The 25,312-nt window shown below is 37.6% G+C and overlaps 4 protein-coding genes across 4 annotated transcripts; 3 read left to right on the forward strand and 1 right to left on the reverse strand.

Moving 5' to 3' along the window:
• Nucleotides 1-1,656: 1,656 nt before the first annotated feature.
• LOC139143390 (matrilysin-like) lies at nt 1,657-5,695 on the forward strand. Its single transcript, XM_070713679.1, has 6 exons — nt 1,657-1,668; nt 2,643-2,898; nt 4,094-4,315; nt 4,445-4,690; nt 5,291-5,400; nt 5,624-5,695. Exons 1-6 carry the CDS (start codon nt 1,657-1,659, stop codon nt 5,693-5,695), a joined length of 918 nt encoding a protein of 305 aa, XP_070569780.1.
• A 3,835-nt stretch (nt 5,696-9,530) lies between these two features.
• LOC139132307 (uncharacterized) lies at nt 9,531-12,565 on the forward strand. Its single transcript, XM_070698698.1, has 2 exons — nt 9,531-9,586; nt 11,087-12,565. The coding sequence occupies exon 2, from the start codon at nt 11,105-11,107 to the stop codon at nt 11,675-11,677; it is 573 nt and encodes a 190-aa protein (XP_070554799.1). The 5' UTR covers nt 9,531-9,586; nt 11,087-11,104; the 3' UTR covers nt 11,678-12,565.
• A 1,082-nt stretch (nt 12,566-13,647) lies between these two features.
• Nucleotides 13,648-14,616, forward strand: LOC139143394 (histamine H2 receptor-like). The gene has a single exon (XM_070713692.1). It carries the CDS (start codon nt 13,648-13,650, stop codon nt 14,614-14,616), a length of 969 nt encoding a protein of 322 aa, XP_070569793.1.
• A 7,049-nt stretch (nt 14,617-21,665) lies between these two features.
• LOC139143403 (zinc finger MYM-type protein 2-like) lies at nt 21,666-23,600 on the reverse strand. The gene is made up of 3 exons (XM_070713703.1): nt 22,600-23,600; nt 22,143-22,453; nt 21,666-21,781 (listed from the first exon to the last, which is right to left on the reverse strand). The coding sequence occupies exons 1-3, from the start codon at nt 23,598-23,600 to the stop codon at nt 21,666-21,668; spliced, it is 1,428 nt and encodes a 475-aa protein (XP_070569804.1).
• Between the last annotated feature and the right edge of the window lie 1,712 nt (nt 23,601-25,312).

The raw sequence follows: 25,312 nt of genomic DNA on the forward strand, positions 1-25,312 counted from the left end.
ATTACTATGTACTAGATACTTGATTATGTTTATTTACTTGATTAAACTAGGGTGGTTACAAGTGCATGTTTGTGCAGGCAATTTGATTCCGAATTTCACCGAAATGTTGATTCACCATGAGAAAACTATGATCATTTTTCCAATACGAAACTAGCTAAATCTGTGTCTTTATAGACACTTGATAATTGATATTAATGTAGTACTTGATAAGACTTGATTGGTTACAAGTGCATGTGTTTGATACTAGCTAGATTTGAGTTTCACCAAAACAGAAACATTGATTCGCTATACATTTTAGTCTATGAGGAAACCTCAAATAATTTTTTCCAATACAAAACTATTTAAATATGTTTATTTATAGATACTTGATTATTAATATTGATGTACTTGATTAAACTAGGGTGATTACAAGTGCATGTTTGTGCAATCACTTTGATTTCCGAATTTCACAGAAATGTTGATTCATTGATAAGGAAATTATGAACAATTTTTTCCAATACAAAACAAGCTAAATCTGTGTATTTATAGACGCCTGATAATTGATATTAATGTTCTTGATTGGACTGTTACAATTGCATGTGTTTTCAAAATATTTTCGAAAAAGTTTGGAATTTCACTGAAACGTTGATTCACTATAAATTTTAGTCCTTGAGGAAACTATGAATATTTTTTCCAATACAAAACTAGCTAAATCTGTGTATTTATAGACGCTTTATTATTAATATCTATTTACTTGATTAAACTAAGGTGGTTACAAGTGCATATGTGTACAGGCAAGCTGATTTTTGAATTTCACAAAAATGTTGATTCACTAAAATTTGAAGACTGTGAGGAAACTGAACATTTTTTTCTAATACAAAACTAGCAAAATCTGTGTACTTATAGACACTTGATAATTGATATTAATGTACCTGATTGAACTGGGGAGGTTACAAGTACATTCGTGTGCAAGAAATTTGATTTTGGAATTTTACATACACTATAATCTATAAGGAAACTGTGAATAATTTTTTTCGATACAAAACTATCTTAATCTGTGCTTTATAATTGTTCGACAATTGATGACTGATGTAAATATACGTGGTGAGAATAGGGTGTTTGAAAGAGCAGATGCGAACAACAAATATCATATTGGGCTTTCATCCATGCGAATATTTGTAAAAAAGTATTCTTTGAAAGTTCAAAGGTCAAATGAGAAATTATATGCCAATTAAGATATTATTAATACGGACTGTGGCACGTAAGTGGAATGTCACTTTTTTGCATGAACATTGGGGAGCGTCACTCTTTTTCTTGCAAGCACTTTTGGAGGGTCACTATTATACGCGCAGCGTCATTTTGAAAAACATCGCCCCCCGCGTGTAATTTCTGTTCAGTCCCTTACTGAGTAGAAAATTTTATCGAATCAGTTTCAAGAAGTCGCCGGTAAACTACCCTGTGGACTAACTTCTTTTATTGCCGGAGAATCCAGAGCTGGGACAAAACATATCATATCATATTTTTCTTGATGGTGCAAGATTAAGATCTTCCTCTTTATCTCTGTTTTCATTTCAGTGAGATTTTGAAATGCTCATGCAGGCGAACATGATACGACCATGGTACATAATTTTGGTTTTCTCTGTAGTTTGTTTTCTGGATGCTAAAGCAAGACCCACGATGAACCCGAAGGTGAGTTATCTCACGGAGAAAGTAATTCATGACTGCCTTGGCGTTGGTTAACCATTATGGTGTATGAGATGCTCACAGTGAATTCTGGGTGTTCAACTGTGAATTACATATCTGTGAATTAGCTGTGAATTAAATAGGTGACTGGGTGCCGTACGTTGTGACTTCGAATCCGATAAAAACCATCGTATTCCTTGTATTTCGTGTGATCTTTGTTACAGGAATAGGGTGAAAGGTTTGTTTGTTTTGCTTTTCTAAATATTTGAATGAGTGATATGTTTTCCTGCCTTGACGACACACGGCATGTATTTAGACAACTTGCGCAAAAAAATTAAGAATTTAAATAAAGACGAGGGCGACGCTTGCTTATAGTTGACAGATAGGCAGGGATGGTGGTTAAAACGATATTAAATTTACTTTCGAGCTCTGGTCTGGTCAGAAAAATATTCAGCTGACTGAAGCACTTTCGGACGTAACAATTGGCCTGAACGAAAAGCTGAACAAAACTGGATAAAATTTATGTTTTCCAGTCTATGCCATCTTTGTTACCATGGATACCACATATTCTTTGCTCCATAATGTCATTTGAACGGTCACGCTTTTGTTCATCTCTCCATTGTTCTCCTATCGACCGACTGCTACACTGTGTAATATGCCTTGTGATGAAAAGAGGAAATCGAAATTCGCCATTGTGACATCCTTGACCAATTTAGAGATGCTTGCACCGAACGGGCTGAGAATGGACTCGAAGAAAGTACAAAATTGTGTCTCCTTAAGATAATTTGTAATTTGGGAGTATGTAACTTTATAATGGATTCGAACTCTGAACGCAATATTATTGTAGGAACCTACAGTCTTGAATTGCTTCGCACTTGTTATTGACATTAAGGTGAAGGGTGTGTTGTCTGACAATACGAACTATCTATACTTTTATAATAATCTAAAATGCCAATGATATTTATTTCATCCACGAACAGAATTACCTTATGTCGTTCGGTTACTTACAACCAAACACCACACACGGCGATGACGAAATGCGCGACGCCGTGATGAACTTCCAGAGAATGGCCAACCTAGAAATGACTGGCGACGTGAACAACGCAACTATGCAAATGATGGAGAAGCCTCGTTGTGGTGTAGAAGATATGATTGGTTCAGCGGTAAATGGAACAAATACGAACGATACCTACAACACAACGTTTATGCCCCGACTGAAAAGATACGCCCTAAGCAGTAAGGATTTTTACCCCTATCACCTTTGAGTAGATTGCGCACCCGGGAACAGATATTCGAACTCGCAAAATTCTACATCGCATTTCTGATCTACCACTTGCATGGCTTCATTTTGAAACTCCCAGGGTAAATAAAGTTTTCACTAATTCCCATTTGAAATCTTCAAAGATCCTGTCTACAGTACCAAACTTTTCACCTTGACCCCTGAGTTTTATTCTTGATTATGATAGAGAATGGTTCAAAGTTTCTTCGAGGAAAGTTTGAGCAGAAGTTTAAGTCTTTCGAGGTGCAAACTACTGCACTGTAAAGAACATCAAAGTGTTGATTAATTTTCACTATTTTTGCTCTCTGTATCAGCGGGAGTTAAGTGTTCTACATCCCCATTCCATAGCCTCCCCTTGCAGCATTCTGGTTGCCCACATATCTTTACATCTGTGAATTAAACCAACAATAAAAATTCTCATTGTACACACACAGACTGTATAACGCTGTAATAACGCTGTGTAATAGCTGCTTGTGCACAGAGCAAAAAAAATAAAAAGAAAAGACACCTGAATTATACTACAGATAATGAAACTGTAAATGAAAATAGAATTATCATCATGATAATGCAAATTAGGTGGCGCATTCAAAATTTCAAGTCTTGTGAGCAAGGCATTGTGACCAAAGATCTGTTGAACACGGCGAGTTTGATAGCTAAGGTACACGGTACCGCTTTCCTCTTCGTACCTCTCGTGAGCACTATGACAACTCTAGCAAAATCTTCATTATTGGGAGCCAGATGTAGAACACGTACAGAATGACGAAAGCGGAACTTTGGGACAAAAGATTCACAGGCCATTGTCTTTTCCAATGATACCCAAGTTTTCTGAGTGTCACATCGGTAATGCAGGAGATAGTAGTTCATAAACTGTGTCAATTCAACTCATACATATCACTGGTAGTGTGGACCTGTTGAAAATCACAGATTAATGCCTATTTTTTACCAAATCTAATATTTGTAGAGAGGTGACTCACTGCTTTTTTAATCAAATCTGTTCTGTATATAGAAAGTGCTTCACATCATAGCGGAATCTAACGGTTTTCATTTCAATGTACGAAGCGGTGTTCAAAGATTGAAGTAATTTGGCAGTACTTCCGTCAACGAAACCACAACTATTCTGTCATGGTGATTCTGTAAATGTTTTATGTACAGGTGTGAAGTGGAGTAAAACAGACCTGACCTACAAATTTGTGAGTTTCACGAAAGATCTGTCCATTGCCGATCAGAAGGCAGCCATTGAGAGGGCTTTTAAGCACTGGGCTGACGTCACGCCATTGTCGTTTACCGAAGTAATCCAAGGTGATGCCGACATTTTGATCGAATTCGCCGCAGGTGTACACAGCGATGGGTTCGCCGCAAAGTTTGACGGACCAGGTAGGACGAATTGATACGTGTAGAAATGTTATGTCTTTAAATGTTTTTCTAATCTTGTGTCATAAATCACAAACCTACGAAGATTTAACAGTTAACCGTACATATCACTCACTTTTTCTCTTTTTGTAGGTGGCACTCTTGCGCATGCGTACTTTCCAGAGTCAGGCGACGCTCACTTCGACGATGACGAAACATTTACAGTGAACTCTTACGAGGGCATCAATTTAGATTCTGTGGCCGCCCATGTGTTTGGCCATAGCCTTGGTCTAGCTCACTCTTCCGTCCCTGGCGCCCAGATGGCGCCCTTCTATGAAGGATATAATCCAGACTTTTCTCTGGCGAAAGATGACATTTCTGGAATCCAAGCTCTCTATGGTAAGTTTACAAACTATCTGCACAAGAGTATGACCTTCCCTGCGTAGTATCAAGTTATCAAAAAATCGAAACAAATATCTTTGTATCCTAAATACATTTGCGATGCAGATAATGACGAGTACGATTGGACATTCATAGGTATGTGGTGGCTTCTTATTCCATTCTCCATTTACTGAAACCGATGATTTTCCATACTTTCAGTTCGATTGGTAAAATACTTTTTCTTGTTTGGTATCCAAATGTCCGTCGTTCAACCAATCAAGAAAGGGTGAATGATTACGTGCCTGGACCAATTGAACTGAAGTCCGTAATATTATTTGCTTGTCTAATATAACATTGAATACTGTAGATAGACTTTTAGTTGGAAAAGCAAATACTCTGTATTTGATTGCACATGCCACAGGGAGAAGGGGGGGAAATACTATATTGTTTTACATCCGGAACAAAACACAAATTAAACAATAATGTTGTCAACAATGTAACGATATGGTCTCTCTTAGATATGAAATTAGGAGTCTAATGACATTATTCAATGATTTTAAAGTTTACAGAATGTATTATGCTAGTTTGGTGATAACCATGTAATTATATTTTCTTCAGGTCCTGACCAAATTTCAAATAATAGAACCACAGTGACCCTGGACATTATAATGACAGCCACACAGCGCATGTCTACACCTGACCTGATTGCAAGAATCAAATCTTCAAAGGTAGCATTCATATTTTTGTTTGTGTTAGCTCTCAAAACTATGTACTCAAAATATTCTCAAAAATGCGTATGTATACACTATGTATGTATACACATATTGTGTATTTGTGTATGATTGGTGAGTGTATATATTAGTCCGTGGGCTTGAGGGACCCATCGTGCACCCCCCCCCCCCAAACACACGCACACACAACTCTACTGCATGGGTATTTTTTGTTCTTTAGGATCTGCTGAGCAAGAACAAAGATGTTGACACTGAATTTTTGGGATGCACTACCTCTCTGGCTGGGCTTTGATTTGCATGTACCGCGAAAAATTGCGCCAAATGGGTAGGAGTAGGGGGTACTACATCTTCCCCTAGATTAAGTAAACTATCATGAACGCAAGTCACAGTATTGCCGACTTGCATGTGTTTTTGTTAAATGTGTCGTCTTGTAATTCATCAACTGAGCTTACTTTTTACTATAACTTAAATTAAAGGCTATCATTGGAAAGGCAATTTATTTTTCTTTATATGCAATATCTTCTATATGGACCAAACCGTATACCCCATACCCCAAATTTGCAAACTGCATCTATAGTAAGTTTTCGAACAGATGTGGTTTGCAAATACAACTAAGGGCAGCGTCAAGTTATTTTCATTACAACTTAAGATGACAATGCACTTTATGGTATGCTAAAATGAAGAGTGATAAAAACTCTTTGTAATGATAACCACAATCTTGGTTACGTATAAAATACAGGTTGGCAGATAACTTTCATGTAGACGTGTTTAATAAAATTTCGCGGGTTTCAGCAATATATATCCTGTTACCCTTCAAAACATGATCCTAACAGCTATTAAATCATAATAACTACCCCGTTAAAGGTATCTTTCATAGTTTGGAAATTTCTCTGCAACAAATGTAATAGGTTTCACTCAAAGTTTGTCTTCTTTATAGAATAAATCTAAATTAAATGCTAAACTACCTATTGGAGAATAGCTGTAGTATGCAAATGAAACTTAGGGGTAGGAGTAGGTCCTCATGCGATTACATGAAAACTGTAGATGATAGTGTGCTTTATAATGCTCCAAAATGAAGAGCAAAAAACTATTATTTCCAATGCTACCCAACATTTTGGGTTATATGTCAAATTCAGGTCAACTGACAACTTTCATAAAGACGTGTTTGATAAAAGTGTATGTGTTTCAGCAAATTTGCCATACTGAGTACCCCTCAAAATATGATCCCAATGGCTACTAAATCATATTCTCTTCAAATTGAAAGTCTATTTCGTATTTGTGACATACTTCTGTAACAAAAACCATTTAACACAAAGAATAGCCGTTTGTATTATGTCAAAGTCCAAAATTTGTATAATTTGAGATTAGTTTTGATAGTAATTTGCAATATAAACTTTTGGGGTATGGGTAAGGTTTGGTTTTATTTCACGAATATCTCAACAGATATTGCACATTACAATGAGTCACTCTAAAGAAAAATAAATTGTCTTTGCAATAATAGCCCATAAACTAGGTTATAGTAAAAGGTAAGCTCAGCAGATGACTTACAAGACGACATTTGTAACAAAATCACGTGCGAGTCGGCAATACTGTGACTTTGCTTATCCTTCAAAGATGTCACTAACAGCGATTCAATCCCGATATTTTGTCCGTTAAAATTCTATTTGTATTTTAGACATGTCCTTGTAGTAAACAAAACAGATTTCATACAAAGCATTGCCTTTTGTAATATGTCTAGGTAAAACTTTGGTAATTTGTGAAATAAACGTAGTGGTACGGGGTAAGTTTTTGTTCTATACCTTGATCACCAAAGATGATATTGCATATTAGAACATGTCATGCTAGAGAAAAATATATTACCTTTCTTATGGTACCCAACTAGTCAGGTTATATTAAAAAGTAAGCTCAGTAGAAGAGCTACAAAAAGAAAGGTTTAAATAAAACGTGTGAGAGTCGGCAAAACTGTGATTTTGCGTTACCCTTAAAAACATGCCGTTAAACCCATAGCATCCCAATATTTTTTCTGTTGAAAGTTTATTTCAAGTTTCTAGCATGTTGCTGTAGAAAACAAAACAAAGTTAATACAAAGCATTGCCCTTTTTATTATGTCTAAATAAATCATTGGTAGAATTTGAGATTACTTTTGACAGTGATTTGCGCTATCAACTTTGGGATCATATGGGGTAAACTATGGTCCTGTTTCATAAAAAGTATGATGATATAATAATAACATATAATTTTAAAAAGAAATAAATTACCTTTCTAATGATACCCCACAAGCTATATTATTTTAAAAAATAAGCTCGGCAGACGACCTACAAGAGGACTGGTTAAACAAAAACGCATGCAAGTAAGCAATACTGTGATTTGCCATACCCTTCAAAAGATGACGTTACAGCTAAAGCATACCATTATTTTTCTGTTAATAGTCTATTTCATATTTCTGACATGTCCCTGTAGAGAATAAAACAAAGTGAATATCATGCATTGCCTTTTGTATGATGTCTACGTAAAAATTGGTAGAATTTCAGATTAGCTGTAATTTTCGAGATAAAACTTTGGAGTATCGGGTAATTTTTTGTTCTATTTCATGAAAATATAGAAGATATTGCAAATTACAATATATAATTTTAAAGACGAATAAATTGTCTTTCTAGTGATACCCTAACGGGCAGGTCATATCAAAAAGTAATCTAAGCTGATGATTTACAAGAAGCCAGGTTTGACAGAAATGCATGTGGGTCGCAAAATCGTAATTTTGCGGTACCCTTCAAAACATCACCGTAACAATTATTGAGTCCCTGTATTTTTTCTGTTAAAATTCCATTTCTAGAGATTCCAAGCCTTCTGAAAATACAGGTTTGTTATCCTGTTGACAGGGGGAGGTGCACGTAAACCCAGCCCAGAGAGGTAGTACATCCCAAAATATCCAATGTTAACATCTTTTTACTTGTTCAGCAGATCCTAAAGAACAAAAATATCCATGTAGTAGAGTTTTGTGGGTGCATGGTTGGCCCCTCCAGCCCACAAACTGTATGTCTGTCTATGTCCCTGCCACTATGCATGCATGTGAACAAGTATTGTAAATGTTTGACAATGGACAATGTATTCTAATTGCATATTACATGGTATATTATATATTGTATGTCATGGTAGCATGCAAGGAACATAATAAGACGTAGATGCGAATATTAGAATACATGAATACAATATAGCAATGCTTACTTGCTTGGATGTTATTGTATTAGGAAATCAAAAAAAAATTGTTTTTATTTTCTTAAAATCCAGCAAACAGTTCTGATTGGAATAATTGTAGGGCTTGTCGTCGGGATTGTTATCACAAGTAAGTTGTTTGTCCGCTTTGTAGATGTTCGTATTTGAGGAAGCACATTTCTTGTCGATGGAATGTCAGTGTAGATTTGTGAGCGGAAGGTGCACCATGGGAAATTTGGAACGGATAGTCACAACACAGGTGTTCATTGTCAATATGAAGAAAAGACAGCTCGTGTACTTTTATAATTATACATCTGCGTGTGTAAACCTATGGAGTTTGGTCACACAATAAGTTTCGGTCTCATCAGATGCGGAGGATGCTTCTGACCTACAATTTCTATCACATGCATAGCGCTGCGCGGGTTGAAATATCGTTCTGTGCGCTTGGCGGACGCGATGAACGAGTTCCCAGTCTGCTGGAGGCCGCTCAGTTCAGTGCGCGACGGGCATCATAAAAACGCCTAACAATAAGGTCTTTCACAAAATACCGGGATTTGTGTCCGAGAACATCGTACGCTTTGGCATTGACCTCGACGCGTTATTTGTCGTCTCATACAAAATAATGCCACTTTTCAGAAAGAAGGTTGATGTTTATCTCTACCCTTGCTCGTCCCTAGACCCGTTTCTGCAGCTTGTCCTTAATACAACGCAAAGTCACCTTGAATCTTCCAGCCTACAGAGAGATGTGTTCATTTCTGAAGTCCATACGAAAAATTAGGATGTAATAGATTCTAACCGGCACATATATTGCAGCCTTTCAAACAAATCATAAATACGCTTTGTAAAATCAGATCCCTGCACACTACAAATTGTTTAAAGTTTACATATTCGCGTGTTGCCATTTGTAGGCGTCGTCATCTATGTTGTAAGAAGACAAAAGAAAAAAAGTGAAGTAAGAAATGAATATCAAGTAAGTTTATGTTAACTGGTAATTATATTAATTGATATTAATGGATTAATTGATATCTTGCACCTTTCAATCAATGTGAGGAGAAGAATATACATGGCGATTGATCTTATTATGAAACAGTAAGAACAACTCAGGAATTCGTTGAAATTTCACTTATAGGAAAAACTGCGATTCAAAAGTTAACTTTAAACAGCGTAACTGTCCAGATGTCATAAACGAAATCATGGTGTGTGCGTTCAGCTAAGGGATAATTTTTGACACTTTTCCAGTTATATACCATCATCATTCTGTAACACCGAGTGATTTATGCAAGTATTCTACTTTTTCTTGATATCAGAAAGAGGTAAAAAAAAGAGGCTTTTTCCCTTTAATGTTATTAAAACTGGATTGTTAACAGAAGTTAAGCTCAATAAGCTGATATATCAGCTAATATTTTGTTCGTTCTGTAAAATACAGTTTCATGTTTTACTTGCAAAATCATTTTCAAGTTGTCAACACAACCTGTGTGCTTTTAATTTCACATTTATTTTAAATAACTTAATCCTCGTCCTGACCAGAATACGTTTGACAGAAATACCACGCACAATTTTGCAGTGTATTGCCAACTTGATGCGCCATAATAAAGGCATTTAGGGAGAACTAAGAAATAAGAGTTCTTGTTTAAGTGAACAAAAATAATGAAAACTATATTTGAAGGTTGTGAAAACAGAAGATTTGTTGGGTTAGGTTGGTGAAGTTAATAGGTTCGGGTCAAAACTGACTCACACTGACTCACACTGAGTAAAAACCACTAATGATTTGTGGTTGAATAAATTGTTTGTGAACTAAATGATTTGGAAATGCACGAATGACCAGCGACGCCATCTAATAGTAAAGATATATATATATATATATATATATATATATATATATATATATATATATATATATATATATATATATATATATATATCTTAAATAGTAAAGATTATATATATATATAATATATATATTTACTATTAAAGGGCGTCGCTGGTCATATAATATATATATATATATATATATATATATATATATATATATATATATATATATATATATATATATATATATATGTGCCAGGTAAATCGCTAAAAAGGTCAACATATAGGATTGGGTGGCCAAAACAGAAGGAAAACACCTATACAGCGTCAATCCTCCGCAACATGCTACACAACGAGTAAAAAAAAGGTTACGAAAAATTTAATTTTATTTACGTTTTACTTTACTTCCTTACGAGAGGAAGTTTTATCCTCCCTCGGTGTCTTATCATGTAAGACGAATGATTCTCTAAAATTTTCACGCCAGCTTTTGATGTATTTTTCATACAAGTACGTCCACTTTGACAAGCGAAACATTTCAACCAGTATGATGCAAATTTTATAAAATTACACGCATTGGCACAGTATTTAAGTTTGTGTTCATCACTTGGTGAAACTTTTCGGAACATTGTAATGGGAGGGTATCATTTTTTCGTCTTAGGTTGCAAACTCGACAGCGATGCAAAACCATGCAAGCGACAGCGGTGCTCCTGCTACCCTAGGGCAACCTCGTCCTGTCGTCAACTCGTCAACTCGAAGCGAGCCGACCTATATCGAGATAGATGATGTGTCAAATCCGCGTGGAATCTACGTAACGACGATATCGGGTCAAAAGCCAAATCAGGCCATATCGGTCGGGAACAGCGAACTGCCACCTCCAAACACGGCAGATAGTCCTTACACCAGCTTACAGGATCGGAAAATAGATGTTTACACCAAACCAACGACCAAAGGAATGCACTCGGGTCAAAAGCCAAATCAGGTCATATCGGTCGGGTACAGCGAACTGCCACCTCCAAACACGGCGGATAGTCCTTACACCAGCTTACAGGATCGGAAAATAGATGTTTACACCAAACCAACGACCAAAGGAATGCACTCGGGTCAAAAGCCAAATCAGGTCATATCGGTCGGGTACAGCGAACTGCCACCTCCAAACACGGCGGATAGTCCTTACACCAGCTTACAAGATCGAAGAATAGATGAGTACACCAAACCAACGAATAAAGGAATGCACTCCACCGATGACTAAATGTACCAGCAATGATAAAGCTGGTTAGCTGATTTTTCACGATAATGCACAACACGGCGGCACTACTTACATTCTGCTCTAACTTTATATAGAGCTTCAATAAGAATGTAATTTGCTAACATCATTGATACTATATTTTATAAGCTTCTCATTTGGGGGAAAATATGAATTTTCGAGAAAAATATAAATTTCCGAGAAATCGCCCTCTGTCGACGGCTAGCCTGAGTTTGCCATTTTTCGTACATTGTTGAAAGAAATGTTCGAAATATGATTTCTCTATGAGGGTAATCACTTTTGTTCACCATTATTGAATAGAGACTTCAGAAACATTTCTTTAATGCCAAATTTGACATTTTTTCTCGATGGATATGATGATTTTCGATAATCCTGAAACATTTCTCAAAGTAACAAATATTGTCATTTTTCTCAACTTCCATGCCTAACCTTATTAACAATATGTAAAAAAAATATTTTGATATATCTTAGTCTCAATCGTTACTAATGTATTAGAGTATATCAATGTTCCACTCTGAGCTTGTAAATCCCAGATATTTCGAAGGGACTAAGCCCTTCTTCTTCAGTGGGTCCACTACAGTCACTGATCTAGAACTGCCACTGTCAAGTTCAGAACTCCTTGCATGACTAAAAGTTTGTCATAATGACAATTCTGCTCTGACATTATTAACCAAATTTGGAAACACTTCATACACTTTATTACAAACACCTTCTAATTCTGCACTACTATCAGACTCTGATTTTGATACATATAGTGAGGTTGATCCTAAAGAAGGTGCGGTGGCTAACATCGACATTTTGCTTGATGACACTGAATACTGTCGTCAGGTTCTAACTTTTGTACCTGGACAACGTCAACATCCTCTTATTGTTATTTGCCCATGAGGGGAGTGGCCGACACAAACCATGTACATGCATCTGGGCTATTCCGAGTTTTATGATACCCCAGAGATTAAATACACTACCGATCAAGTGGAACAAAAGATCACAATGTTTGTGAAAATGACACCACCCGACGTCTGTGACTTACAGTTCAAGTCGCGTGTCGAAGACACGATTGACACCTTCAGTCCGTTGCCTTATGAATAACTATCACTATTTCACTAGCCGCTTGGCATTTAAGGTCTCAATAAAACTGTTAAATGAATCATTTTTTCTACGTCTCCTTTATTGTATCACTTCTTTTTACAATGTGTTCCGCTCTGAATATTTGCTTCGGCTAGACATGCACATGTTCTCACCAAACAACCAGAAGTCGGGGGGGTTCTCAAGTCTACGGGCTAATATACGCGATCACACCAAGCTACGCGGTCACACCACTCGTACTATAGTGCGTAAATGCATTTCTTAAGGTGATGCATGTTCCATTCCTACGGACGGGAACTACCGCTGCCGCTGAATCAGAGTGTACAAGTTGTTTTCATCAATAAAGCACCTCCTCAACAAAGTAAGTCGGCTTTTGAAAAAGGTCTATGATCAGTCTCTATGGAATACAATATGATAGTTAAGAGATTGTAAAATTAACTTGTTAATGTTAATATGTTACGGTAATTTTTTTGGCGTTGACAAGTAAGGATTCAAAGCAAACGTTACAAGAAAAATTAGAAATAGTAACGTATTCTAAGAAATGTTTGAAGATTCTTATTCGTGATGCGCAGTCTTGAAATCTACAGCATAAGAGCGAAATGTCGGTTTTTATATCCGAAGGGAGTGACGTCAGGGGTGAAATCTACGACGGCCAATCAGAAAAGAGAACTACGGTACTCACTCACTTTCTTTCAGCAGACAGATGAAGAAACGAGCTGCCTCATTAGGATGAACGACCACATATGTTTGATGCGTCCGCTCTAAAAAGTCTGATCGCGCCTTGAAGCTATCCTTTACCGCCAATTTTCAGCTAGCGTCTTTCGCCTACTAGACTTCAGTAACATCATAGCTGTCGCATTTTGATAAGCATGGTTGATCAACAGGATCCCGGTACCGCTGTTATCGTGATACAAGCTGCTGTAATTGTGACAATCGCGGCGCTAATTATCAGCAGTAACTTATTGAACATTGCAGTGCTCAGCCGCAACAAGATCTTGTCCAGCGGAGGACGTTGTTTCATGACGTCACTCGCCGCCGCCGACCTCCTGGTAGGATTGCTACTTTCCACGACTTTGGTCGGTTGTGTGACGCGGAAAGATCTCATCGCTTCTGCCTTTCCGGGTTGTGTTTTCTTAGGTTCTCTTTCACATATTGCGTATTCAGCATCCTCCATAGCGTTAGCACTCATTGCAGTCGACAGATACCTGTCCATAGAACGACCTATTCAATACATCAACACGGTCACCAAGAGCAGGGTCGTGATAGTGACTATCGTTGCGTGGACAGTGTTGACATTTTACGCAATCGCAGTAGGCTTGATAGAAAAAGACTTCTACGGATACAATCCTGACGTATTTATGTGCATCCCGAATTATGCTAAGAGATATGTTGCTATTTTCAGCGGTACTGCATTCGTGATGATCCCATTCGGAGCCATGATCTTTGCATATACCCGGATTCTTGTAATCGCACGGAACAGGCGCAGAAGAATCGGCGATCTTGGAAACACCTCTCAAATCTCCTCCGACATGAAAGCAGTGAAAATGTTCCTCGCCATAACTGCTGCCTTCTTCTTAGCATGGACACCATACGGAACGTTACAAATGTATTTCTTCATATCAGGGAAGAATGACGAAGCTGTACCCCAATGGCTCGGACTGTGTGTCACCTGGATACTCTCGGCAAACAGTTTCTGGAACGTAATCATCTACAGCGCGATGAATAGATCGTTCAGGAGAGCCGCCTTTGCTGTTCTACAGAAATTGCCGTGTTTTGGGAAAAAGACACTTGTCGAAAATATCACAATAAACACTGTTGAATCGGCGACGGACGTATAGTGCTTCTGTTTGGGAAACAGTGGCAAATATGATGAGCGTACGTTAGGCTTACTGATTCATAGACTTTTTTATCAAATCATTTTTGTCCCATGTTTGTTGTCAACATTCTTGTGATAATGGAGGCTTTAAACAATATAACTATCGGAACTAATTTGGAAGAAGAAGATCGTTTCATTGTTGAAATGCACAAAAGTTTTAGGTGTCCTATAGCTGAACGTTTCAATATTACAAGTTACCAATAAACACAAGTGAATTGCAAAACCAAGAAACATATTATAATTTGATGGGCTAACATTTGAAGATTACGCCTACCTCACTACAGTATCCTGTTGTCCAAAACTAGTTCCAGTCGTGTTCCATGTACATTATAGCCTGTCCAAAAACTTTCCCTTCACGTTTGAACTCATAAATCACATTTTTGAATTTCATTATCAAGATTTCAATCACTCAAATCAAAATTTAGAATATCAAGCAATAGTTGGCATTCAAGTGACATTCTATATACGAAATTTGTGAAGGAAAGATTTTGATCTGCACTCAGCTTTATGCCCGTTTCTACATGTACATACGCTATTATTTGCTGCGGAAAAAGAACAAAAATGATAATCTAGAAAGCCTCGATTCAAGAATTCTGAACGAATTCAACAGGTTTTCTAGTTATAGACTGGGGACATTGGATGATTTACTAGAAGAGACGGACGTATTGGGATCTACGCCCCATCGATCAGTTAGTCTGAGAGCCACACTGACTACTAGTATGTAAAACGCAGACCTCAATAAACAATTTACGCACGGGAGTCGTTCTCACACTTTTTTCAAGGAATGGTATTTAAAAGATATGATCATAGATGATTTCTTCTGTCTTATTTATTGAAAGTAATATGTATATCATGTTAATATACATTAAAAGAGTTCACTAATCGAAAAAATAGCTACTTTCTTGCTTTCAAGATTACCCTGCACTTAAATCGCGGCATTTTGTGCCGAGTTTTTGAAGGAAATGGCCGACTCGATTTCGGGAAATATCAGTTGGCTCGGCAACAGATCAACCAATGATTGTAAGGGTGAACTCGGGCTCTCTGGGCTATGTATCATCCTACTTCTGCAAAATGTAAGTGGCCGTCCATGGCTTGAACATTTTGGCCTTAAATTGAAACCTGTTGCTGTAAATTGTTACGATCTCAAAGAAGCACGATATGTGCTAGTTTCCTGTCAAGACATTGAAGCAAACTTAGTTTCTCATCTTAAAGTAACACAGTTATTTGCACCTGGGAGGCAGTGATTATGCTTACTATATCATAAGTTTGGAAATGTCAAAACTCGAAAAGACAACTGTTACTATGTCTGTGTCCGTGTTCCTTTCGCCTTGTGTAAGAAAATCCTTTCTTCTGCCAAGAAGGTCAAACAAAAAGTGTGTTTATTTCTGGTAACCCGACCGACCTCAGAAAAAACCGACCGACCCGAGACATTTTTCACAATTTGACAAAATGAGTAAATTTTCTAAATTTTACAGTATTTTATGGGTGTCATCCGACAAAAGGAGAACTAAAAAATTCCCACTTTCCAGAGGCATTTTACCGGAAATGTATGTTTTATTTGGCCTAAGACAGAGCGCCATATTTGACACTAAGTTGTCACTTGGTTTCACACCCTTTCGTATGCGTTGGTTAACCTCCACTATCAATGCCTAAGATATGTTATCAGTTTTGTCCTCCAAAAGATATAGTGTACAGTGTATACGATATTCAGAATCCTTAATCACCACGAATCTGATTCTCCCGCTGTCTTGAGAGTCATACAAATTACCTCCAGACGGATTTAAAGGTATACACAGTCACCTGTAATCTACATATGCTCATGTCTGGTCAAAGGGGCGTTCCTTGGTATTCAAAATTCCCATGTGAGGGCGCTGTTCTAAAAAGTGGCCACCCGCTTAAAATCTGTGAGTGATTAGATTTTCTCTTTCCATGGTAACTGTGGCAAATTGGAACAGGTGACAGTATACCTTTAATGCTCTTGAGGTCAAGCGAGAGAAAAATTAATAAATCCTTGAAAGATTTTAAAGTTTAATGGATTGCGTTCCATTGTCGCTTTGTGCTTTTGTAAAATTATCAGTTCCCATGCTCAACTTTCTCATAGGCAGATAAAAACGTCTCTTTTGTCACCGATAAAATTTACCAAAACATTCAAAAAGACACCTTCTAATATGTGAGGTAGTGTAATCGACGAATATGACTAGTTTATCGAGACTGTTATACTCAATGAACTTTCAAATAAGATTAGAAGTCATCAAATATTTATATTGCAACGAATTATAAGTTTGCCAGTCTTCGCTTGTATGTCAGGTTTTATTTGTATACCTGAACACCAAACGGTTTCATGATTTTCTCTAGTCAAGAATGAGAAATGATAACTTGCTTTAATGATTCGTATGTGTAGTTTGTAAGGAAGTTTGAGCTTCAGCTAAGCTCCCTGTTTTCATTCAAATTATTCCCAAGCGTTGATTTTAAGCGTGTTTGTGATTTGTTCGATCAAGGTAAAAAGCGCCTTTGGAATAGGTATTCGGACATTCAAACTTTTACAATGCAATTTTGGTCTGCCACTTATGTGGACTCATTTAAAGCTCAAAGGGTGAATAAAGTATTCACCCGCTAAGATTTTGAAAATCGAAAATTTCATATTTCCTCAAACAGTTAACGCAGGGATGGCGGCCATTTTGAATTTCAAGTGTCAGTAAGTATTGAGTGACTTGTTTCTCTATTACCAAATTGTGCTCGAATACCCTAAATTTAATTCCAGAATTCATCATGCACAAAAATTGACCGATATTATGTTTCCTTGTAGAAATTTTGGGAAAATATTTAATTTCGAGGCGCACTGCCTTTAAATTGGCCTTCTGAATGTTCGGGGCGGTTATGGTACTGCGTTATTCATTGGCCGGTGATGTAGTGTTGTCTTGAAATGTCGCTTCAGTGATTGCTGATGCGCCGTTTGATCATGTGGCAAGTCTGACCAGGTGTACTTTTGTTCAAGTCTGTCGCATACGATACAGTATAGATTGACAATGATGACTTATTACGCGACGTGCCATCTCGAATTCGGATCTATTCACTTGTAGAAGTGCAGCCGTTGGTATTTGAAATTAACAATTGCAGTAAACAACACACCATGCAGTATTGCATGCATGGTATGAATGCTGAGACAAATGCCATTATGGGTTTGTGGTGCAAAGGACCTTTGAGGTTTCTACAACATAGCCTGGTTCCCTGGCCCATTTCTACCGCTGACTGCGCTGCGAAGGATTTTCGTTAGCAGCGCAGGCAGTGGTAGGAATGGGCCAGGGAACCAGACTATCTACCTCGACGATACGAGATTAGAAGACAACTGTGCAAATTTTTAGCATCTTTCATGGTGTCGAAGACAAACTGTCTTTGCCTTTACGAAAATAGAAGGAATGTATGATGTACGTTCTTTTTCCGATAAATTTTTAAAATTCATGAAGTAATTAAAACGAGCAAGTATATATGCCTGCGGGACGATATCTCTACTTACTTGTCCCGAGAGACTATATTCATATCAAGTGAAAGTGAATTCAATGAAACGTATGTAAAATTATCCGTTTTAAAGTTTATATTTTATTTATTATAGACATTTCAAAATCTGCTTCTTACGCTTTGAGAGCCATTCTCTTTGGAAATCTTAAATAAAACATTTCGGGAAGAAAAATCAACGAAATTATTCATTTATAGTCCATCTGTTAGTCATACCTATGAGATGATATACTAATTTAAATCAGTCAGAGGAAAATGTTTTATCATATACGATCCCTGGTGGTTAAATATTTGATATATTTTCAGCGCTTTGTCTTGTTTAAAGGTTTTGCTACTCATTTGATTACCAAGGAAGCTTGAGCCGATAAGCAGTTATGATGTGTATTTTAGTCAGGACTCATTGAAAAACCAGAATTAAAAATTCAAGCTGAAAAAATAAGCAAAAGGGGTTGAAAAAAAGAAATCGTGAGTAGCACACTTTTACGGAGATAAGAGCTTTGCCCTATTCAACGAAAAAAACCGTTGTAATCTATGCACCACGGATACATTCCACATTAAATATTCAAACAACCCCAAACAAACGAACAAATTTTCTCTCTAAATGCAGACACAACAGCAAATTCCTTCTCATTAATAAGTGATTCTGCTTTGCACCCAATATTCATATGTAGACGCATAAACGTAACCAAAATCCCGACACTTCGAACGTTGTCTCTATGCACGGAAGTTCAGGATGGCATGCCCTGGCCAAGACTCAGTCATTCAAAAAGCGAATTTCAGCAACCGCGTTTCACGTGTGCTCACGGACAGTAACGACAGCTCGGCCGACTCGAGTTCATTGCCACGTTGGTGATTTTATTCATTACTTTTGCTGTGTATGTATTTAGATTGTCAACACAACGTCTACACGTGCAAAATGCGCTGTTAGTGTTCAGTTTGAATTCTAGCCCGGACCAGAATTCAACAATAACTATACAGTCTACCTATGTATAGGCTGAGTAAGGGACCGTCTCAGATTATCGTATAAGTTCAAGTAGCGAAATTCCTTCGTTTAAATCAAAACTACTCCCCCTGGACGCATAATTCTCAGTACATTGTTCTCTCAGGCAGACATCAACATTTAGAACTTATTTCGTTCAGTGAAGACTGCAGTATTCGGTGCTGTTTTGTCAACACAGTGACAGAGAAATGGCCAGGTGTGGTTTGAGCAAGCTTTTTTCTCGAACATGTAAAAAATGATACTTTTTATCATTTATAATTTGATGAATGAAAGGTTTAGGATAGAATGTTACTGTCGGAAAATTCTATTTTGGACACGAACGAGCCAGAAAGAGTTAATGTAAAATTTGTTGGCAGTGTTTTGTATTTTAACAAACAAAGAACTTGTGATCACAAAATAAAAGTGCGAAAGTGAAGTTGACAAATGGAGGTTAAACCGCCTTCCGCCGTAAACGAATGAATTATTTTTGAACTTATGCGACAATCTGAAATGTTAATTTTTTTGGTGGTCGCTACAATTGCTTTAACCAAGCGGTTTATCATCAGAACTAACTTACGAGCAAGTTGTCGAACACTTCAATGAGCATAGAGTTATCATTGCATAGTTTCGTGACCTTGACATCGAACTTGACAAACGAATAAGTACTTGCCCCTTGTCAATCTGTCTTACGACTTTTCCTCTCCTTCGTGTCAAGATATTCGTCCCCTAGCAAGAAAACCACATAGTTGTATAAATAATTGAAAATCTTCAACGACTTTGTCTTTGCTTTACTTCATTCCTGTATTCTCAAAGTCTTTTCGGTGTTCACTTTTGTCACACAAGATAACTTATCTCTTCATGGTTTGAAGAAATCCCGCCTAAGCTTTTTTGAAATGTTCGCCGTGAAACAAACTGACTTAAAAATGTACTAAAGTATTCATACAACATTCATCTATTCGTCGTATTAACTAGGAACGATAGAGATAACCCTTTCATTAATGTATTAATTAATTATCGTGGAAGAGGAAATTATCAAGTCAAGTTATTTTATGACATATTTTCCATGACTCCGGTTTTGAACTTGAATAATTGAGGATACTGTTGTCTATTTTGTTATCAGCGCGCAGAAAGATAGTTTCGCATGATAAGTCACAATTCTATTGCCTTGGTGACGAGTGTGGAGGTTTTATTTCATCATTTATTCATTTTATTTTATTATCTATGAACCAACAGGTTGCCCCAATTACAGGTTCATTTCATAAAGGAAAGAGAAAAGATATAAATCACAAAGAAAAACAGGAAAATCTAACACGACAAAAATGGACAATGAAAACAAAATATAAACTAAGACAAGAAACAAACAAGTAAAAACAGATTACACCATGTATAAATCCAGCAATAGCTGATGTAAATTGCGTCTAAAAGTAATAAAATCACCAAAAATGTCTAAATTTTGTTCATTGAAAATAGTATTAAAAAAGTTTTGTCTCCTTGATAAAAAGAAAATTTTAAAATATCCTTACGATAAGAAGCAGGTCTACTACTAAAAAGGAGTTTACGACAAAGAGCTATTGAGGGAGTATAAAAATTAATCTGTGCAAGTACATCCGATATGTTGTAATAAGAATTTACAATTTTGTACAGGAATGTAGTATCTGAAAATGCCCGACTGCTCTCCAATGTGGGCAGCTGAATTTTTTTACAAAGTCTGTTCTACATTTCATTTGAATATGGTTGTTAGGATCGGTAGCAAAGATGTTTTATAAATGCTTGGGAGCGAGAGTGAGCAAGAAAGTTTACCTGAAACATAAGGTAGATTTTGAGTTCTGCCACACTGTATATCAGCATATCTCATCTGTTTACAGCCTTTACCCCTCTGTGACTCTTTTAGTTGACCGAGACAGAGTGCAGAATCGAACCATATCTGGACATCACGAAGGAAACTAAGCAGAAGAACCCAGGCAGTGAGAAAAATCCCGGTGGTGACTCTCTCAGAGAGCATAGGCATCCATGCTCGTTCCACAAAATTTCAAGATACCCCTAATCTGGGATTTTTCAACAAAAAAGACCCCCTTATTTTGAGAAATATGGGAGAAAATACGACCAAAAATACCCCCTTACTTACAAAATCCAGGAGAGGGAGACGTAATATTAGAGTCAGGTCAATGCTGAATTATGATATTGTTTTCACATTTAAACCACGATCGTGACGTCACTCTATTGAAATCGAAGGTAATTATCCGGACGAATTCCCTTCTATTTGGAAAGATCCAGTTGAATGTGATACCGACAGGTGATTCTAGAATTACCTCCAGGTAATTCTAAAATCACCTTCCAGTATATTCGCATTCAACAGATTACCCTGGGAATTAAAGACGACAAAAACATTTTGCAGGTCAACGATATATTTTATTTTCATTATGTTACTTTTATTTTGAAAGATTTATTGTGATATTTATTGATGGTAATGACGCAGATGTGCTTTGTGGACTTTCGAATGCTTCGGCAGCCCGTCTGACCTAAACTTCTGATCGACGTTGCGAGTCGCTTGAAACTTGTGCGTCTTCGCGTTTGGCAATACTCTGACTCGTCAGTTGAATGCAGGCCAGCTTCTTTGGTGGTTCTCCTACATGTCCTGAAAATAAAATCAGAACATCAGAGCACACAACTTTTGTCATGTATTACATGTACATAGTATGCTCGCACTCACAATGAGTTTCGTGGATATAAAGTGAACTATTTATTTTAAGACACGGCTTTTTGTGCCTAACGCCCTTAAGGAACTACAAGCAACATTTGTCCACCAATACCAGATCAGATTCATTTGCACTATTTGCTCACGCGTTTTGTGAACCTAAAAATATGGATATTGCCACCAATAGTTACAATCGTTTCAAAGGCCAAGATAGTGAAAATATTGAAAGCCAAACTTTGTCAACTAATATGGTATTGGTTTTACCAAAGGTGCTTAACAAAGTGACAAAAATCTCACTAACCTTGTAGAATTCTGCTGATGTTTTGCTGTTGTCGATCAGATGTTCTCTTATAGCTTCTTACAGCGTTGCTTCGGTGACCCGTCTTTTCGCAAATCAGTTGCTCGTCGACGTTTGCATCAAATAGTCTGGTTGCAGCAGTAGCTCTTAGGGAATGGTTAGAGCGATACCCATCAATTCCCGCTTGTTTACACATCCGTGCAACTGTTCCATTCAAAGCATTATGGCCCAAAGGTCGATTGGTATACCAGCAAATAGTGGTAGGTTTGGAGAGTGGATATAGGTAGTATGCACCGTCGGGTCGATCGGACGGACTGTAAATAAAATTTGATCATTGAGCAGATTAGCAAATAAAGAGCAAATAAAGAAGGAAACAAGGAAGTACGAGTTATTATTCAAATCTCGAAGAGCTAGAGATCTATTTCTGTGATTGACAATCTTCAAGATTGGCAGTACTTACCATAACTGGTTGTATCGTTCATAGAGACGAACAATGCACCTTTCTGGCATATCAGTGTTTTCATATGCTCTCGTTACTTTTGGCTGGAGTTTTCTGGATTTTAGACCTCCTTGATTGGATTTGCTTACATCCTCATGGTATTCAAGGAACTTTCTACCAGCACCATCGACTCTCAGTTGAATTTGTGAATTCTTATGTCGCAAGTTTCGATGCTCCTGACCTCCCCGTAGAGCAAAATTTAGACCAAAACAGATACAGTTGGGTGTCCAACAACGACTGAGGGTGTAATCTCCCAAGAGCATTTTGTCCCAAAGTATATTTTCCTCGGCGAAAGTTATAATTTGTGCTTGTTTTTTGTGTACACCAAGCCCACTTTTAGCTCGTGATTTCATCACGCAATCCAAACTTCTCTGTAGGTCCTTGAAAATTGGATCGTTCATGAACTTGACAATTCTAGCATATTCACTTACATATTTCTGAATGCCCATGATAATTTCATATAGGGTATTTCCTGGAAAATTAGATCCATCCCGTTTTTTTACTTCTTGAACAAAGCGAGCCAAAGAGAAATTTATTTCATCGTTTGTCATTTGAAGTAGAGAAGGTTCTATAACGCTTAAATTTTCAGTTTCAACTTCACCTTCCAAAATTCGTCTATTCCTTTCGTTTCTCCACCTCTCAAATAACTGCGCAGACCACTGCATTTTTTTCATAGTGTTTGCAGGTATGTTTTCATCATAAATTTTCAACAAATCCGAGTCCGAAACTAGTGCACCAACTCGTAAAGTCTCGTCGACCACTTTTGCCTTCACATTCAAGATTTCACTTTTTTGGCCATCAGCAATAAATTCGTCGCTATTAGCACACTGAAACGCATCGAATTCATTCAAAAATCGCGTGGGAGAAAACCCGCACATATCGTCATTAGAAGAACCATTATCTGATTCGACAGGCCTAAAAGAGCTCTGGGTTATGAACAGATCTTGATCGGAGTCAGACATCTTACCTCTGCCACGTCGAGAGTACAACTGCCTCACTTGCACACATCGATGATGTGTGAAGACTGACCCTTACAGGTGGCAACATTCATGCATCTGCGTTGACAATGGAAATGGCCAATCAGAAACATCCTTGTGCAAGATAACGCACACTACCTGCCTTGATTGAAAGAAACCATCATGCATATTCATTTTAAACGTCTTCACGATTGTATCTTCAAATAACTTAAAAGACAGAAATGTCAACACCTGCTCCGAGTTCGCACATGTTACACAAAGAGCGGTAGGTTCTAGAACCCCCGCTGTATGCTTCATTTTTCTGAAAGGGGTGGCTAATCAAATTTTGCTCTCATCAGTCAGGAATAAATCTCATTTTTATCAATATTTCTTGATCTATTCTTACAAGCTATCTTCAAATATTTTTGTGTTGATAGTAAACAAGGCCCCGAGTGTGTCGTAGTTCATGGGGGATCGTGGTTTAAGTCAGAGAACCACCTCCCCCTCGGCGGTTCTTGGTTTCCAATCGCCTCGGGCCTGCGGCCCTCGGCGATTCGAAACCAAGAACCACCTCGGTGTCGGTGGTTCTCTATTACATATTAACACATCGTAATCAGAGTCTAAAAGAACTGTTAACTTTGGAACAGGAGTGTCAAACTCACCAAAATCTATTAGATTTCGAATCACAGTTTTAAACGAGATCAAAGCATAGGAAACGCAAAATGAAACTTTTGGTGAAGTTTGAGTGTCTGATATGATTTCCTGGGATATTTCAAACCTTTCTTAGTCCAGGCTGTAGGAAACCTCCTTTTCCTCGATTTCACGGATCCGTGATAGGGAATAAAAAACACTCCCTTCCCCGTGATTTTAGGAACCAGCATGGATATCCATTTCCCCCGACAGTGACACCACCGGGAGACTGACATACGGAAGCCCGGCAGACAGAGAGACAAAGACAGACAATAAGACAGACAATAGGGCAAATTAATAAATCATACATAGAGTAGGAAGATGGACAGGTAAAAATATAACAAGATAGGCTGTATCAGTGTCATGAAATCAGAACATTGGTTGATCTGGAAGTAGACCAGGCACAATATAATTTGCAAAAGCTGGACGATTTCACCTTCTTTTCCCTTCATTTCTGAATATATTGCTCTGTTCCAAACGTAAATTCAATCGTAGGCCATTAACCGGGCATATTTCCCAAGTACCTTTGAACACCTCTGCTTTGTCGGGGTCATTTAACCTTGACATTGCACATTACACACGGTCAATTTTCAGTGTGTAGACAAGTCCGTCATTATCAACGTCAACACGATTTTGGGAGTGAAAAAGGGAACTGTCTCACGAACAAATAAAAATAGTTAAAAATACATCACAAATTAAATTTAAATAAGCTCTTTTGAACTTCTTGGTAGAATCGTAGTGTAAAGCATCCGCCATTCCTAAAACTCGCCCGGTCCCTAATCCTGTAATAGGATAAACAAGAATAAAACATCAGTGTGTCAACACTTCAGGTGTAGACGTTATCATGAGACACGGCGACCTTTGACCCTGTCTTTGACTCCTCACCTTTTGTTGGTAATCAATAACGCCACAGCGGAGGGACTGTGGTTACAGGTAGACCTCGCTCAGTCCCTAATCCCTGTCCCTAATACTCGCATTAGACTCTTCCTCACTGTCCAACGCGGTAAATGCTGACGCTAATAGCTGAA

Source organism: Ptychodera flava, chromosome 1 (assembly GCF_041260155.1).
Source record: "Ptychodera flava strain L36383 chromosome 1, AS_Pfla_20210202, whole genome shotgun sequence".
Lineage (NCBI taxonomy): Eukaryota > Metazoa > Hemichordata > Enteropneusta > Ptychoderidae > Ptychodera > Ptychodera flava.